General features: G+C 58.6%; 2 protein-coding genes across 3 annotated transcripts; one reads left to right on the forward strand and one right to left on the reverse strand.

Moving 5' to 3' along the window:
• Positions 1–659: 659 nt before the first annotated feature.
• GALNT6 (polypeptide N-acetylgalactosaminyltransferase 6) lies at positions 660–13,164 on the reverse strand. 2 transcript variants are annotated; one of them, XM_066337674.1, is made up of 11 exons: positions 12,925–13,164; positions 7,849–8,434; positions 6,737–6,909; positions 5,494–5,643; positions 5,174–5,408; positions 4,103–4,220; positions 3,803–4,003; positions 3,212–3,343; positions 1,927–2,028; positions 1,664–1,816; positions 660–1,533 (listed from the first exon to the last, which is right to left on the reverse strand). In XM_066337674.1, the coding sequence occupies exons 2-11, from the start codon at positions 8,334–8,336 to the stop codon at positions 1,420–1,422; spliced, it is 1,866 nt and encodes a 621-aa protein (XP_066193771.1). In that variant the 5' UTR covers positions 8,337–8,434; positions 12,925–13,164; the 3' UTR covers positions 660–1,419. The 2 variants fall into 2 exon arrangements, with proteins under 2 accessions (XP_066193771.1, XP_066193772.1); XM_066337675.1 differs by lacking the exon at positions 12,925–13,164 and adding an exon at positions 11,054–11,108.
• On the forward strand, positions 12,324–16,767 carry LOC136372842 (uncharacterized). The gene is made up of 4 exons (XM_066337679.1): positions 12,324–12,371; positions 13,926–14,079; positions 14,784–15,226; positions 16,151–16,767. Exons 2-4 carry the CDS (start codon positions 13,968–13,970, stop codon positions 16,298–16,300), a joined length of 705 nt encoding a protein of 234 aa, XP_066193776.1. The 5' UTR covers positions 12,324–12,371; positions 13,926–13,967; the 3' UTR covers positions 16,301–16,767.
• Positions 16,768–17,052: the final 285 nt, after the last annotated feature.

Genomic DNA, 17,052 nt, shown 5'->3' on the forward strand with positions numbered 1-17,052 from the left:
CGAGGAGGCCTCGGCTGCGGCTCTCCAGGGCCGTGGTTTGTGGGATGGCTCCTGAGGCTGATCCGACACCGGAGCGGAGCCGCGGGGCGCTGGCCCGGGGAAATGGAGGCAGCCCCAGGACACGACCTTGGCCCCCTCCCCAAGGCCCAGCCGCGGCCGGAGTCTGGGGCTAAACGAAACAGCGAAATGGTTTGAAATAAAGCCTGGAGTTTGGGCCCAAACGGTGTCAGTTTTTACCCCTTGAACTCCAAACTGCTGAGGCTGTTTTGGGGGGGAACCTTGGCCCTGGAGGCACAGGCGCTGGCAAAGAGCATTTGGGATCCCGGGGCTCGTGGGGTCACCCAGGTCAAGCGGAATGAAGCCAGCAAAAAGCACCCGGTGCAGTTCTGCCCTTATCTCCAAGGGAATCACAAGATTCCACAGGAACACAGCGTCCCACTAATCCCGTGTTTGTTGTATCAGCACCAAGGGCACGCGGCGAGGGACAGCAGCAAGGGCTCCACCCCCGCCAGGGACACCCCAATCCACAGCTGAGCCGCCCGCTGTGGCACAAAGAGCTGTCAACTCATTTTGAGCTAAACAGGGAATTTTTAGAACAAGAAAGAGGAGGGCTATAAAGTGAGAGGAGTGTGGGGAGCTCAAAAGTGCCAGAGACAGCATTTGTGTAAAATAAATCATCTCTTTATTTGAGGTTCTGTGTCTAGAACAGGCTCTCCCGTGTCCTGTCATGTCCAGGAGGACTTTCTCCCACTATAAATCAAATGGCAACAAAACGGCAGCTATAGGAGTTTGGACAGACAAAAAATCCAGGACAGAGGAGATGTGGCACCCGAGATTCTCTACAGAAGGATTCTGTGATGCCACCCAGGGAAAGCTCCTCCTGCTCAGCGCAGGCAAAATGCGCCCGGGAATCATCATCATTTAATAACAACAATAGTAAAAACAAAAATCTAACTTCCTCCCGGCTCCAAATCCAACGTGATTCCCAAGGCACAGATCCCAACTTCTCCCGTTGTCCGCCAGGGGCCACCGCAAGCCACGATCCCCCTCGACCGGAGGAGCCCCACGGTCACCATCCTCCTCCTGGCCGGATTTTCCCGCCCGGATCCCACATCTGGGGAGCTGCGTCCACGTTTTTAATGCTCGATATGAACGGAAGAGTCTCTGGCTGAGCCGGGATGGGGAGGACGAGCAGCGGCTTCCGAGGAGCCCCGGCAGGACCGTCCCCGCCACCACCGCTGCGTTTCGGGGTCTGCCCCCGGCAGAGCCCGGCCCTCGAAGGTTCGGGATTCAGTTCAAGGCAACCACGAAATGCAGCACATTTAAGGCTTTCGCTTCTTAAATTAAAGCCAACAAGGAAGTTTTTTGGATCCTGGTTTCCTGAGCCTGGCCGGGCCCGGCCGGGGGCTCCGCTCCCGTTTAGGTGAAGGACCAGAGCTGGTGCGGATCCGTGGGGTCGCAGGGAACGAGCCCCGGGTGCTTCCCCCGGGCCGTCAGACACATCCCCGAGGCCAAGTTCTTGATCAGCCGGTTCTGCCGAGAAACAACCCAAGCGATCAAACGAGCGACCGCGGGCTGTGAGCGGGGGCAAACGGCACCCGAGGAGCGGCACCCTGGCGGGCACCATGCCGCCGTGCCCAGGCCGATTCCCGGCTCTGCTCACCTGCGCCAGGTCCCACTCCTCGCTGGCAGGGACCCGGCCGGGCTTCCCTCGGAACTGGCACTCGCCCAGCTCGGCGGCGCCCGCGCCCGCCCGCAGGCACAGCTCCTTGCCGATGTTGTGGCGCAGCTCCCGCTGGCTCGTGTACTCAAAGTACTGCGGGAAAACCCACGCGGGGCCGTCACTGCTCCGCCCCCGGAGCTCAGCCTCGGGGGAAAACCGCGCGTGGCACAAGGGGAAAAGACCGGGGTGGTTTAGGGGCGCACCTGGTTGCCCCCCAGCCCGTGGCAGGGGTACATGATCAGAGGTTTCCCACCGTGGTTGTTCTCTCCGACGTCCAGGCAGCTCTTGGTGCCCTCGTTTTTTATCTGTGGCGTAGGGGAAGAGAGGTTTTGGGAGGGGAAAAGAGGCGGTGGTGGGAAAAAGAGCGGAGAGAAAAATGAGAGAAAGGAGAGGGAAAAAGGGGAAAAAGAGGTGGGGGGGAAAGGGTGGGGAAAGGCAAGGGGAGCAGGGGTGAGGAGAGGGGGAAAAAGGGGGGAAAAAGGGGCAGGAGTGAGGAAAAAAGGTGGGGAGAGCTGAGGAAAGAAGCGCTCGCAGGAGCCGGGGTAGGACCCGCCTCGGGTTTGGCCGTGCAGGGCTCTGGGTTATCGCTGTGCAAACAGGATCCTGGCACGGAGCAGCGAGTCCGGGTCCCGTGTCCTTTCCCGGACATGAGGAATGCCCGAGCCATCGCCTCGGGCACACGGAGCGAAGGGAAAGGCGCCCGGGATGAGGTTTCAGGAAATAAAGGTGTCTTGAAAGCTGCATGGGAGCCAGCACCCGGCCCAGGTGTCACTGGCTGTCACTGGACTGTCACCTGGCCGTGCCAGCCGCTGTCACATTGCCCTGGCTGAGGAGGGGCAGACTCAAGATCCAACACCCAGTTTGAGGGAGAAGACTTTTCAGCTCCATCCTTAGACATGGAGCTGGAGCCCCTCATGCTGCCTATCCTCAGTTCCTTAAGGATGCAGCTAGAGCCAGAGCCCCGTGTCCTTCTGTCCCCACCTCCCTCAGGGACACAGTCAGCCCTCCACATCCTGCCTGTCTCCACACGCTGTGGATGGGTGGCTGGAGATGTGGTTGTGCCTCCCGCCCGTCCCCAGATTCCTTCGGGATGGAGCTGGAGCTCCACATCCCATCCCCAGCTCAGTTTTTCCAGCCCTCCCTGTGGCAGGACGGTGTTTGGGGCTCAAGGAGGTTTTCAGCTCTTCCCCCGAGTTTAACCCAAATCCACATCCCTATGGCTTCCCCACCCTGGACCTCATCCCAAATCAGCCCTGCTGGATTCCAGCTTAGCTGGAGCCCAAACCGGCCCCGCCAGCCGGCGACAGAGGAGGTGACAGGCAGACACAGTGAGCAGATGAGGTGACAGACACGGTGACATGTGGCAGCACCAACCCCTGTCCCCCCTGGTTTGGTGCAAACCCCAAAACCCCAGGCTTGGGGCGTTCCCTGTTTGCTGTTCCCAGCCCAGGGCCGAGTCCCCGGGCGCTCCGGCCATCCCACACTCACTGCTCCGTAGAAGGTCGGGGTCAGGTCGGGCACGAACATCTCGGGGTAGACGTTCTGCAGGTACCAGGTGAAGTTCCTGCAGTGCAGCCGCTCCCGCAGCCGGCGCCGCTCTGTGATGTCACCAAACGTCTTCTGTCGATGAAGAAGGAAATGGCAGAAAATGAAACTCGCTTCAGAAAACAGTAGGGAAAATCCAAAAAAACCCCTTTCGGAGCTGGGGCTTGGAGCTGGGAGTCACCCCAGCTTTGTCATTGTCCCTCACGGTGTGACCAGCACCGAGACAATTGGGGGGGCACCTGGCAGGTACCCACAGGCTCCACCGAGAGCTCGGAGATATTTTGGCACAAAGTTTCGATGTCATAGAAAAAAAAAAAAACCCAAACCCACCCAACAAACAAGCAAAATTAAAATTCATGAAACCCGATGTTTTCCTGTTAGGAACTATTCTGGCCACAGGGGGAAAGAAAAACAGAAGGTGTTTGGTTACTTCTGTCCACCCGTGTGTGGTTCCCCAGCCCCTGCCCAGGCGGAGCTCCCAGCAGGACTCGCCCCCCCAGCAGAAGCAGCAGCTCCCCCCAGCACGCTCAGCACCTCTCGGGCCATCTGGGACGCTTGCTGGTTCCGGCGGTAGAAGATCTCCTTGTAATCATCCATCCAGACCTCGGCCAGGCGCACCTGGTTCCGGGAGATCACCTGGGTGCCCTTGGGGAAGGTGTGGGGGCTCTTGGAGCGGAACACGTGGCCCACGACGGAGCAGGGGATGATCTCGACCTGTCCCCCGCACTGCCACACCTGTGGGGAAGCCACACCTGAGGTGGGGGGTCCAGCCCCCGGGCCCCCCAACAGGGAGCTCCCTGGAGGTGCCCTTTGAAGGTGATGCCCCGTCCTTACCCTGAAGGACATCTCCACGTTCTCACCCCCCCAAATCTCCATCTGGTCGTCGTAGGAGCCGATGTGCTCGAAGTAGGACCTGGAGATGGCAAAGAGGCCACCTGCAAAGGTCGGGGACCTGCGGGGGGCAAAGGAGGGGTGAAACGCAACTAAAAAGAGCAGAAATCTGAGGTTTGGGACATCACAGCCCAAAAATCAGAGTCCTCCCGCATCCAGCTGTGGTGGCTTTGGTGGACAGGCTGGGCCTGGCCGCTGGGAGGGACAGAGGTGACAGCGTGACACAGAGGGGCCTCGCTGCTGGCTGGATTCGAAGTGAAAAGAAGACATTGTTACCAAAAACCTGTCGCCAAAAAGAGGGGGAGGTCGGAGCTTGGTGCCCCGATCCCTCCTCCCTCTTCCCTAATCTTTTCTATCTGAGGCTGGAACAGAACCTCGCTTTTATTCAGGAAAAATAATAAACCCCGAGGATTCGCTGAGCTGCTGGAGACGAGGCACGGCCGGGAGCCAAGTGCCCGGCTGGAGGTGAAAGGGGCCTTTCTTGGGACAGGAGCGTCTCCCAGGTGACCCGGGCACAAAGGCAGCCCCGCGGCAGGGCTGGGCCCGGGCCCGGTGGGGTGTCCAGTGTCTCCCAGTGGGAGCACCCGGCTTATCCCGGGGCACCAGAGGAGAGCTGGGAAAGCCACTCAGGCTCCGTGTGTGTGTGTAAAACAGAGGGATAAAGAGAGGGATTTTGGTGCAGCCTGATCCACAGGTGACTCGTTCTGTGCGGGGGCACCTGGGCGTCCGGGAGTGAGAAGGTACAGACAGCAATTAGATCTTTAACGGGTGACCGCCAGAGCGAGAGGCAGCCGGAGGCGATTCCAAGAACCATGGCGTTCCCCGAGCCGCAGGTGAGGTTTGTCCTCCACCAGCCGCACAGCTCTGACCATGGCTGGGCACAAACCCCCGGAGATCCCCCACGCCGGGAAGGGGCAGCACCGCCCGCCCGGAGGCACCAAACGCAAGGAGAACACCAACGTGTTGGAAAAAAGAGCAAACCCAGCTGGATGAAGAGCCCCGTGCTGCGCTTACTTGATGGGGAAGGTCTCATCCTTCCTGCGCTGCCTCTCCCTGGCGGGAATGACCTCCCAGCCGAAAGTCAGGCTCCAGTCGAAATTGCCGCGGCTGTGCTGCTTCCCGTTCTGGACGGGCTTGGAGAACTCGAAGGTGTTGAGGTCGATGGTGGCGATGTCGGGGCTCACCACAGCCGTGGGCTCCTCAGCGATGCGGGACAGGAGCGGCTCCAGCCATCCATGGAAACACTCGCCTGGGACACGGGGCAGGATTGGGGTGGGGCCAGCGCCACTCCCAGCACCGGGGGCACGCGCGGGTGTCACGGAGGGGACACTCACAGTGGGCATCGAGGAAGGTCAGCACCTCCCCGCTGGCCACGCTGGCCCCCAGCAGCCGCGCCGTGATCAGCCCCTTGCGCTCCCGCTGCCGCACCACGCGCACGATCTGCAGCTGCTCCACGTAGCGATCCAGCTCCTCCTTCAGGTACTCTGCGGGTGGGAAAAGCGTCTGGATCCAGCAGGGAGGCTGGTCCCTGCATCCCACCAACCCATCCTGCTGCCCCCATCCCATCCCATCCCATCCCCATTCCCATCTCCTGCTGCTCGGGTTTGGGTTTAGGGACACCTGAGCCTTTGCCCCAAACCCAAGTGTGTCTTCAGCTAAAGAAAATGAGTTTTATAAGGGTCTAAGCCTCCTCTCAGCTAATCCCTCTCTGGAGAGGGACTGGAGACTGGCAGGGTGAGGAGGTCACATCCCTGCACTTGAAGTGTCACCCTGACCAAGCTGTTACTGAGGGAAGGGAGAGCAGACACGGGGGCACCAGAGGAAGCCGGGAGTTCTTGGCAGACGCAGCCGAGTCAGGAGCTGGGAATGGCCAAGGGAGAGCTGGGACCCCACAGAAAACCATCCTGGGAAGGGGACTCGAGTCCAAGCCGCGTTCAGCCACAGTGGGAGTCAAATTCTGGGGCAATGAAGCCCTGGGGCACCGTGAAGTTCCTGCTCCTCGGGAGCCCGTGGGTGGAAAGGGAGAATTTATCTGGGGCAAGGGCAGAGTCCACCCTTCCCAGCGCCCTGACACTGAACCCCGCATTAATTAGCTGTGGGTGCTAATTAACCAGGGTTGCAGCTGGCTGAGGGTGGAGGTTTGTGGAACACCCAGTTTGTCCCCAGGGCTGGGTTAACAGTGGTGCTTGGGAAGGGAAAATCCCAGGGGTGCTGTGGGGTGGATGTGAAACGGGATGTGGCTGCTGGGAGCTTCTCTCAGGGGCTCAGAGCTGCTGCCTCCAGGCTTGGAAAGGGGGCTTGGCATCCCCTGCATCCTCCTGATCCTACATCCTGCCACGGATCCTGCCTCCCTCTAGTCCCCGAATCCCCTCGCCGCTCCCTCACAGCTCCCTGTGGCTCCTGCATCCCACCACAGCTTGTTCTACCCCCCTCTGGCACCCACATCCCACACGGCTCCAGCATCTCTCTCACCCTGCATCCCTCTGGCTCCTGCTTTCCACCAGGGCTCCTGCATCCCTCGGCCCCACATCCCACCATGGGCCCTGCATTCCCCGTGTCCCCGTGTCCCCCACGCACCGTCCGTGCTGGCATCGTCCACCAGGATGACCTCCCGCAGCAGCCGGGCCGGGGACGAGTGCAGGACGCTGTAGACTGTCCGGAGCAGCGTGGACCAGGCCTCGTTGTGGAACACGATCACCACGCTGGTGGTGGGGAGGGGAGGGCAGCGCTTGAACTTCTGGTCGATGCACCTGGGGGACAGAACGGGGGGGAGGAGGTGAAGGGGGAGGCACAACTGGAGTGACCCCCCGATATCTGCCCCCCCAAACCCCACAGCAGGGGAGCAGCTCTGGCCCCTCTGGACTCATCCCTGCTTTGATTCCCATTGATTTTGGTTGAGTGAGTCCCGTTCCCAGGCTCCGTGTCCCCCCTTTGTCACTGCTACACCTGCTAAGCACGGATAATCGCCTGCCAGCGCGGGGGGCTGGATTCCTCCATCCCTTTCAAGGCTTTTTCCATCCCGAATTCCCCCCATGTCTCCCCCATCCCACCCCCGGCGTGGGCAGGGCTGGGGGGGCCCCGCTTTAATCCGGCAGCCCCTGGCCGAGGGCAGGCGGGGAAATCTCTGGAGTTTCCCCGTTTCCCTCCCCCGCAACCCCAGCGGGGTCCGAGGCTGTTCCACTCGGCTAAGAAAAGAAAAAGTCTGACCGCTGGAGCCACCGGAATGAGGGAGGGAGAGGAGGGAGAGGCGGGGACGGGCCGGAGCCATGGAGCAGGTACAGGGAGACACAAAGAGCCTGCTGCTATTAAACCCGCCCCCAAGGGGCCAAAATTAGGGAGAAATATTAATAAATTTTTTTTTTTCAGCTCTGTCTCCATTCAATCTCTTGCCAGTGCTGGGTGACAGCCTGGCCCCAATCTGCTTTAATTTCCTCTGACATTTAAGGGAATGAGTGGCCATTTGTAAGGGAGTGAGTGGCCATTTTTAAAGGAATGATCATTTCGAAGGGAGTGGCCATTTTAAAAGGAGTGAGTGGCCATTCCTATGGCAGTGAGTGGCCATTTCTAAAGGAGTGACCATTGCTATGGCAGTGAGTGGCCATTTCTAAAGGAATGCCCATTCCTAAGGCAGTGAGGGGCCATTCCGAAGGCACAGGGCGGCCCCGCTGGCTCGGGGGCCCGGCTCTCACTCCGGGGGGCGGCTGTCGGGGCCCAGCGCCCGCTGCAGGGAGATGCGGTCGCTGGCGAAGGCGTTGAAGCAATGCTTCTCATAGCCCCGCTCCTTCTCCTTCGTCTCCTCGGGAGTCCAGCGATCCTTCTTGAAGGCTTTGCCGTCGGCGCCGGGGCTGGCGGGGTCCTGCGGGGGCCTCTCCATCAGCGGCCGCAGCTCGGCCGCGGTGTAGGCTCCGGGCAGACACGAGCGGGCGCTGGGCAGCGGCTCCGGCGGCGGCTCCGGGGCTCCGATCTGCAGCCGCGGCATCGAGTCCCGCAGGTCCCGCACGGCGCCCAGCATCAGGTCCAGCACTTGGCCCTTGCCCTGCACGATGTTCCGCAGCCAAGGCTCTTCGCCCGGCTCTTTGCTGCCCACGTCCTTCTGGAGGATGAAGAGGAAGAGGACGAAGACGGCGCCCGCCAAGGCAACCTTCAAGGGGCTGTAGCGGCGGCGGAACAGCCTCATTTTGGGGGTTTGGGGAGGGGTTTCTCCGGGCTGGGCTGGGGGATTCAGGAGTGTGGGGGCTCAGGGTGCATCACGATGTCCTGCTTTGCTCCAGTGACCTGGGGGAAGGAGAAGCACCTGCAGTTAATCCCCAGGCTGGATGCGCCCTGGTTGCATCCACTTGATGGCAAAATAGAAATACTGTACTGAAGATATAATGTATCGTATTTAAAACAAATTAGATTGTACCTAAACCAGAATATATAAATATAATCAAGTCATTGAATACTTTTCTTAAGAATCTTAAAGATCATCCAGTCCAACCCCCTGTCACGGGCAGGGAACCTCCCACTAGACCAGGTTAATATCAATTAATAAAGTAATAATACAATAGCAATATAACACATTAATATATTGAAAAAATAAAGTAATATTAGTATCATACTAATAAATATTGCAATACAATGTTAGTAATATATTATTAGAGAAATATAATATTAGCAGTATATTAATACAAAGTTTGGTACAAACGACACCTGTAAAATTCATTCCCCCCCCTCCCCGCCCTTCAATCCATCCCAAAATTAAAACGCCAGGAGAAGTGCGGGTTAATAAATGCCGGAGGATGTGTCACCCCCCGCCACCACAAACAGCACTTCCCCAAAGTTTCTTGTGGGACTGATCCGGAGGCTGCAGCCTCCCCCCGCCACTGCCCCTTGCACGCCGAAATTAAAATAGAGCTAAAATTTTGCCGAAGTATTTTTGGCCGCTGGGGAGGAAAAAAAAAAAAAAAAAAAAAAAAGAAAAAAAAGCCTTTTCCTTGGCGTTTTCCTGCCTGCGAAGGAAAACTCGAACAGACCCTGCAGTGCTCCGGCTTCGGCTGAGTGGGAGCAGCACGTTCGGTGTCCGCGGTCACCGGGAGCTCGGCGTCAGCTCCCGAACTTGCCCCGGGGTCCGTCGGGGGCTCTGAGCTCCCCACCACCCTCCAGCTTCCCGCGGCTCCTCTTTGTAAAGCGCGGCCGCCGGAGCATGGACGAGCCCGGCGGGATCCATTCACCGCCATCTCCTCCTCCTCCACTTCGGGGTCCCCCTCCCCTTCCCTTGATTCCTTTTTCCCCTTTTCTTTTCATTCTCTTGGAAATGGGGCGGGGAAGGGCACCTGCCACAACTTCAAGGGCGAGGAAGTTTGGGCTGGGGAGGAGGAGGAGGGTCCCGGGGTCCCCCTTTGAGCGGGGGATCAAAGCTGGACCACGCTTCACTGCCAAGGGCGCCCGGCCCCATCCAGCACGGAAAAGCAGAATCGGGGAATAAAACCCATCAATCCCCTCGTGTTTCCTGCCATTTCCTCGGGATTCCTGCCCGAAGCTGAGCGATGTAGCCCCTCGAGCACCGAGGTTTTCAAGGAGGGGGAGGTAAAAGCAAAGGATTTTTTTGGGGAAAAAAATAATCCGTTTCCATCAACCCCACAACTCCCTGAGCTTCCTTCCTGCCACGTTACTAACGAAGCTCGCTAGGTGTCGGTGCTAATTAAGCCCGGAGGGACACTCCGGTGCGCAGGGGGGACACAGCTTGTGCACAAGAGCTGCCGCTCCCGGGGAACCCCAACCCCAACCCGCTCCTCAATTCCTCCTCCAAAAGGGCCAAAAAGCCAAATACAAATAAAAATATCCCCCGTCCCCCGAAAGCCTGCGGTGGGTTTGGCACAGAGCTCCAGCCTCAGCTCCTGATGCGCTGCGCTCTCATCTACCCGCCCTGCAAACTCCCGGGTGGATTCTGCTCCATCCCAAAAATCCCGTGGGGCGACGGGGCTGGCCCTGCACCCTGGGAAAACAACAGCAGAGTGACCCAGTGGAGCCTGCTGAGGACAGGAAAAAGGGAGAAGGGGCTCGGTGGGAATTCGAGGCGCATCGCCCGTGATGTGGGCGGGCAGAGGCAGGAACAGAGATGTAGCCGTGGAGGGAAAAAAAAAAAGAAAACAAACAAAACACAAGTGAATCGACAGCGATACTGCCGCGGGTGAGGTGGCCACCGGCTCCACGTGGCAGCGAGCCTCGATAACATCGGGAGGGGCCGGGAGGGACCGGGAAAAGCCAAGAGCAGGAAGCGGGGTGCAGTGGGGGAAAGCGGGGTGCAGCGGGGTTACTCCCGCTGGGATTCACTTTCAGGAGGAGCAGCTGGATGTGCTGAGGAGTGCGAGGCATGGGAGCTCACAGGAAATGGATTTTGTCGGGCTCCCCCCGGCCGGGTGCTCCCCGCATCGCTCGGGAGGAGCCCAGCGGGGCCTGGGCGCGCTCTCGGATGGGAAGGGCCGGAGCTGGGGGGTGTCTGAGGGTCCCTGCCCCGCCGGGGGCCCTGGGGTGACCCGTGGGGGTGACAGGGGCCGGGTCCTCCCACTGCCCTGCCCGGAATTGTCACAGTCCCTGGAGCCGCTGGGCTGCTCCGAGGGCTCCATCCGGACCCCCCGCCGCGGGGGGCTCCAGCCCAGCCCCTTCCACTGAAGGGCCTCTGCAGCGGGACCCCCGAGCGACCCACTCCCTCACCGGGAGCACCCTGCTGCCCCTTCCCCCGGGCCGAGGCTCCCCGCCGGGAACCTCCTGTCTCCCTTGCCACGGGGGGGTCCACACCAGGACCCGCAGAGCTCCTTACCGCGGTGGGGGCTCCGCGCTGGGACCACGGGCACCCCCGGACCACCTCCCCTGAGGCCAGGACTTCCCACCGGGACCCCCAGCCCCCCTTACCGCAGAGGGGAGCGCCGCACCGTGACCCCGGAACCACGGGCCCCCCTTTCCCTGGCCGAGGGCTGCGTACCGGGACCCCGGGGCCGCTTTTCCCCGGTAAGAGCTCGGCGCTGGGACCCCCCCAGACCCGTTTACAGCAGAGGGGGGCTCAGCAGCAGGACCCCCGTCACCTCTCGTCTCACCGGCTCCACAGCGGCTGCGGGATCGCAGGTGTGTGTCCGCCTGGGGCGGGGCCACCGGCGTTACCTGTTCCCTGCTCCCCGCCCCCCGGGGCAGGTGCACGGGGCGGGGCCGCGCTCCTAAACCCGCCTGGGCCGGGACAAGCGCCGGGTCCTAGAGGCACCTGCCGGGGGAAAACTCCGCGTCCTGGAACCGCCCGCCCGTCCCGGAATAACGCCCGGTGCCGGTGCCACCCGCCCGCCCCCGCCTGGGGTGCTGGGACGGGGAGCAGTAAGGGACCGGCACTGGGGACACTGGGACCAGTAAGGGACTGGCACTGGGGACACTGGGACCAGTAAGGGACCGGCACTGGGGACACTGGGACCAGTAAGGGACTGGCACTGGGGACACTGGGAGCAGTAAGGGACCGGCACTGGGGACACTGGGACCCCACGTGTGCTGGGACCAGTAAGGGACTGGCACTGCGGACACCGGGACCAGTAAGGGACTGGCACTGCGGACACCGGGACCAGTAAGGGACCGGCACTGGGGACACTGGGACCAGTAAAGGACTGGCACTGGGGACACTGGGAGCCGCAGGGATTTGTGGCGATCCCAAGGTCACGACGCCAGGCGTGCTGGCAGAAGCAGGACGGCCACAGGAAAACCTCCGGGCGGACGGGCTCCGTCACCCAGCCGAGGATTTTCCTTTGGCTCCGGAGCTGCGCGGAGGGTTTGGGAGATTTGAGCTGGAGTAAGAGCGAGGATTAATGGGGATTATTGGGATATTAGCTGGAATATTAACTGGTTTACAGTGGATCAAGTCTCCGGGGCACAAACATCCATCAGCCCCAAGTTCAAGCGCTAATGAGCTGGAATAAGGTAATGAGGGGAAACTGAGGCACCGATTGGAGCCAATCCTCAGCCCCCACGAGCCCCGCGGGGCCTCCATCTCCCTCCTCGCGGCTTTTTCGAGCTCACCTCGAAGCCGCCGCTTTCATTCGTTTCGTTTCCTGCGTCGGAGGTTTCGCTCTTCGCCCCAAACCCGGAGGGGAAATTCCCTCCCCCAAATTTGCTGCTGCTCCACTCTCAGGCAGCCGCCACTCTCAGCCCGACGTCCCCGCGGCCACCGGGCAGGGCCAGCACTGTCCCCACCACGGTAGGTCACTTGGAGGGAAATACGAGGGTTTTGGGGTCTACGCCAGGCGGGGGCGTGGGGATGGGATTTTGGGGTGTCCTGAACCCTCCGCGTTCCCCCCGCCGGGTTCTGCCAAGCCCGAAAATGGGAGATTTGTGTTCTCAAATTGCTGCTTTTAATTGCACTTTGGGAGAGGCTTTTTTTTTGGGACATAAAATAATGTCCCGCAGCTTCGTCCCGGTGGCATCAAATCTGGGGGAAACGAGAAGAAGCTGAGACCCGAAAAACCCCAGCAGGGATGGAATGAAAACCATAAAAAAATCTTTCCAGGCTTGTTAGGGAGTGCCGGCTCCGTGTCACACTCCAATTAATAATTAATTAGCGTCTTTACAGACAACTCTCAGGCAAAACAAAACTTGAATAAGAAGTGAAGTTGACTGCCTGCAGGCGCGTGAAAAATGTTCACTTATAAGGTTTGAAGGAGCAAAGGAACCCAATGAGCCAAAATTGGGGTGACGTTACCCCTGGGTGTGGGACGAGCCCCGCAATTCCCTGCTCTGGGAGCGAACCTTACCATTGCCTCGGAGGTTTTCCTCGCTCCAGGTGCATTTCCTTGGGGATTTCTGCCCTTCATCCCTCCCCGGGAATCTACAGCGCCGGAGGCGGCTCCATCCAACCCTTCAGCCAAACCCCTGATTTGAGGCAGAGCTTAAATTTAACGCTGAGCTGAAACTTTCAGCACTGAGCGGCAGGTTTGAGGAGCTGACAGGAAGCCAGGCTGATTTGCGTATTTATGCTAATTAAGATCGCACGAACCTTTCAGATCCCCTTTGCAGATGGTTTGTAGATTGGTGCCCAGCTTTGCGTTTATTTATTATCTTTTCGCCTGGTAATAATTGGTGCAAGATGGGAAAACTGGGAAGTTTAAGCCATAATACAGCTGTTAGAGAGGGGACAAATGCGGGCAACACAATTTCCCTCCAGGATGCCAGTATTTGGTTAATTGATGCTGAGTGGCCCTGAGCTGGGTGGTGCTTCTTAGGGCATTTTTGGGAGGAGAAGGGGCTGAGCAGCTCAAAAAAAAGGGAATTGTGTCCCCACCCATGGACATCACTCCTTGGATGGGTTTGTAGTAAGGAGGTTTTTTGCTCTCGTGCCCAGAAAATTCAATCCTTTGGTACTGAGTTGAAATCCCATTTTTTTCCAGGTAGATTTTTCTTTTAATAAATGGGATTTTGGGGTTGTTTGGAGCTTGTGGAAACTGTGGGGGAGAGGTGGAGAAGCCCAGCTTGGTTCCTTTGAGGAAGAACCTCTTCCCTTTTCTCTCTCTCTCTTTTTTTTTTTTTTTTTTTTTTTTTTAATTTTTTTTTTAATTTTTTTAATTTTTTTTTATTTTTACCTGTATAAATTATGAGAGAACTAGGAATGCTTCTCTCTGTGCAACCCCACACACCCGCAGCGCTGGATCCTCCCCATCCCACCAGCTCGGGGTGACCCCGGCAGCTCCTTCCTGCCTCTGGATAACCCCAGTTATCAGTGGGTGATCATTAATACGATTATCATTGCTGTTACCAGGTGGTCGTTCCCTGTCCTCTGCCCTGCCCAGGTGGGACACAGATGGAGGAGGTGTTCCTGCAGCTCTGGGGGGAGGTGGCCAAGCTGCAGGAGCTGTGCTCGGAGCAGGGGAGGCTCCTCCAGAGGCTGAGAGACAGGAAGGCAGCAGTCCTGGGTGAGTGGGGCCTGCGGGGTCCCCAGAGTGCACATTTGGGTCATTCCCACCTTTATCCTGGCGGGGTCATTCCCACCTCCATCCCGGTGCCCTCAGGAAGTTCCTCGGGTGAGGTGAAAGGGCTTCGAGCCCTGAGCCCATCGTGGGTTTTGGGTGTTGCTGCTCAGGGACACTGCTGGTCCTGGGAGTGTCACCTGGAGAGGGTGGGGGAGGATCTACAGCCCAGAAAACACTCAGAAACCCTCTGGTTTTCCAAGGGCTCCCCCTCTCTGTGCTCTTCTCTCCCCCACAAACACATCACTCCCATGGGGTCTGGCACCATTTTCTCAACCCTAAAATGGGAATTTTACGGCCAGGAGGGATAGGTTTGGACAAAGCTGTGCTGGGAAAGTGCAGCTCCCAGCCCTGGGGCTCCCTCCTTTCCACCTGTGTCCTCCCAGGGCTTAAATCAAAGCCTTTCCTGGCACGGATCTGGAGTCTGGGGACGCAGGGGTGTCCCCGTCTCCTGAGGGAGTTGAGCTCCCCCAACCCTCAGTGCTCCCTGGTTGTCCTCAGTGTCCTTTCTCTGCTGGCCCAGGCTCCACAGGGAACAGGGGAGCTCTGCCCGCCCAGGGGCTCCCCAAGCCCAACAGGAAAATGGAGCGATGGAAAGGTACAACCCCCTTTGGAATTCCCAGGGATGACCCCTCTGCTCTCTCCCAAAGACATCCCAGAGCTGCTGCCGATCCAGTGCACAGAGGATGTGGTGACAGGAGACGGGCAAAAGTCACCTGAGAGCCCCCGAAGGCACCCAGGGGCTCTGACATGCTCCACATCCCAGCTGGAACAGCCCCAGGCCACCACCAGCGTCCCCCCGAGCCCTGGGAGTGGCGCTGGAACAGGAGGAGCCGCAGCTTTTGGCAGCCCCGAGGGGGAGAAGGAGGATGTGCCCACCTGGATGAGAACGTGGATCCTCCCTGTCCCCTGGGAAGGAGGAAGAGCTCCCTGCAGCCCTCAGGAGCTGGAGACACTAAAGCCGGGGGCCGGGGGCTCCTTCCCAAACCTTCTGGATCTCTACGAAGCCCCGGCAGCCCTTGAGAAGGAAGATGCTCCCAGGGACGTGGCTGTGCCCGAGGAGGCTCTGGTGGAGATCCGAGGGCCTGTGAAGGTAATTTGGGAGGTGGACAGGGCGTTTGGGCCATGCCATGGCCTCGGGGACACTTCACCTTCCTCCCCATCAGCCCTGGACACGCGGGAGTGTGCCTGAGTGGAGTTAGTTCATTAAAAAGCCCCCGGGCACCCGATTTTTTCTGGTTCCCAGGGAACTGGGTAGAGGGAAGCCCCTGAGGTCTCTGTCCTCAGGACAGAGGACATCCCTCCCGTGATCCTCATGGAGGCTCCTCCCTCGGAGGAGTCAGATGGGGAAAGTTCTCTCAACCTCCTTTGAATCTTCCAATTAAACAGCTCTAAAGTATTTCCCTCATTTTCTCTGATCTCCACACCCCGAAACCTATTTCCAAATGATTCCCATCATTCTGAAAGGATTTCTGAAGAGCTCTGGCCCCTCTGGTCCTGGTGGACCTTCACCTCAGTCCTGCCCCTCCCACCCGGGGCCCTGGGTGCCAAACCCATTTCCTTTCATCCCTTTTCCTAAATGAAACCTTTTAAAATTCTTTCTCGGCTTCAGGGGCTGAGTATTCCCGGGGATAACTCCTGATGTTGGGCTGCATTTGGGAGGGAGTTTTTAAAGGAGGAGGGGGAAGTGGGGCTGTGTCAGGGTCCCCTCGGGGCCCTATCAGCACTCCAATGACAATGGCACAGGGACAGGTGACAAATGTGCTCCCGTTTGCTGCTCAAAGCCAATTTTCCTCCTGGTTTGCCTCGTGGGAAGCAGTGGGGGAGTCTTGGGAGCCACACAGACATGGGAATATCCAATGGGATTTATGGAGGATGAGGTGAGGGGCAGCTCGAGCTCTCCAAAAAATCCAGCCCAGCCCATTTTTGGGCAGAAAGAAGTGGAGTCACATTTGGGGGCCTGGCTCAGGGCACTCCTGCGGGTCTCTGTGTCCCCACATCCCTCTTTTCCTGGCAGACGTGCTGGACTCCGGGCTGGGCGCTGGAGGAGGAGACCCTCGGGACCCATGGGGCTGCTCCACCCTGTGACCTGTGCCAGGAGAGTTTCCCCTCGGGTGCAGCAGGACACGCGGAATATTTGAACCACCTTCTGGCCCATCTGGAGTAGGACTTGTCTTGCCAATGGGAAATCCTTGGATTTGCACCTTGACCCACGGGGCAGACTCTGGACATTCTCAGGTTGGAGCTGATGGCCTCGAAGGACTCCTCCAGCCCTGGGATTCTGTGGCTGCTGTGGATTCTGGGATCCTGCTGCTGCTTTGGACTGGGAGCAGTTTCCACGTTCCTCATCCTTCTCCATGTGGAATGAGCTCCCAGATTTGGATCACCCTGGGTGTGTTTTGGGTTATTGATCTCAAAGCCGATCCAATCCTGGGGTCTGGATTGTGACGGGGAGATGTAACTCCTGGGAAAAGGGAATTCCTCATAGTTTGCCTTTGACTGAGTGGAAATGAATCTTCCATAAATGGTTGGGGATATTTGGGAAGGCAGATTGGCTTTTTCTGGGAGTTTGGAAGGTTGAGTGGGAGAATCTCGATGTTTTTGGGGTCACTAAAAATTATTTTAATTCATTAACAGTAATTTGAGTGGTTTATAGCACTTCCATCAGTGGTATCCAATGTGTTTCCCAAAGGAATTCACTGCAGCAGTGGGGAAACTGAGGCACAAAGCATCAGCTCCAAATCCCTTTTTTCTTTTGGAAAAATCTCATCTCAGGCTTTTCTGTCTTGCAAGTTTCTCCCAAAGTGGATTTGGCGTCTCCTGTTTGAGAAAACTCGTGTTGAAATGGAGAGTCAGGTTCTTCTCTAATCCCAGGGATGGGGAATAATTGGCATCTCCAGCTCCAACATCTCCTCTTTG

Source organism: Sylvia atricapilla, chromosome 29 (assembly GCF_009819655.1).
Source record: "Sylvia atricapilla isolate bSylAtr1 chromosome 29, bSylAtr1.pri, whole genome shotgun sequence".
NCBI classification, from domain to species: domain Eukaryota; kingdom Metazoa; phylum Chordata; class Aves; order Passeriformes; family Sylviidae; genus Sylvia; species Sylvia atricapilla.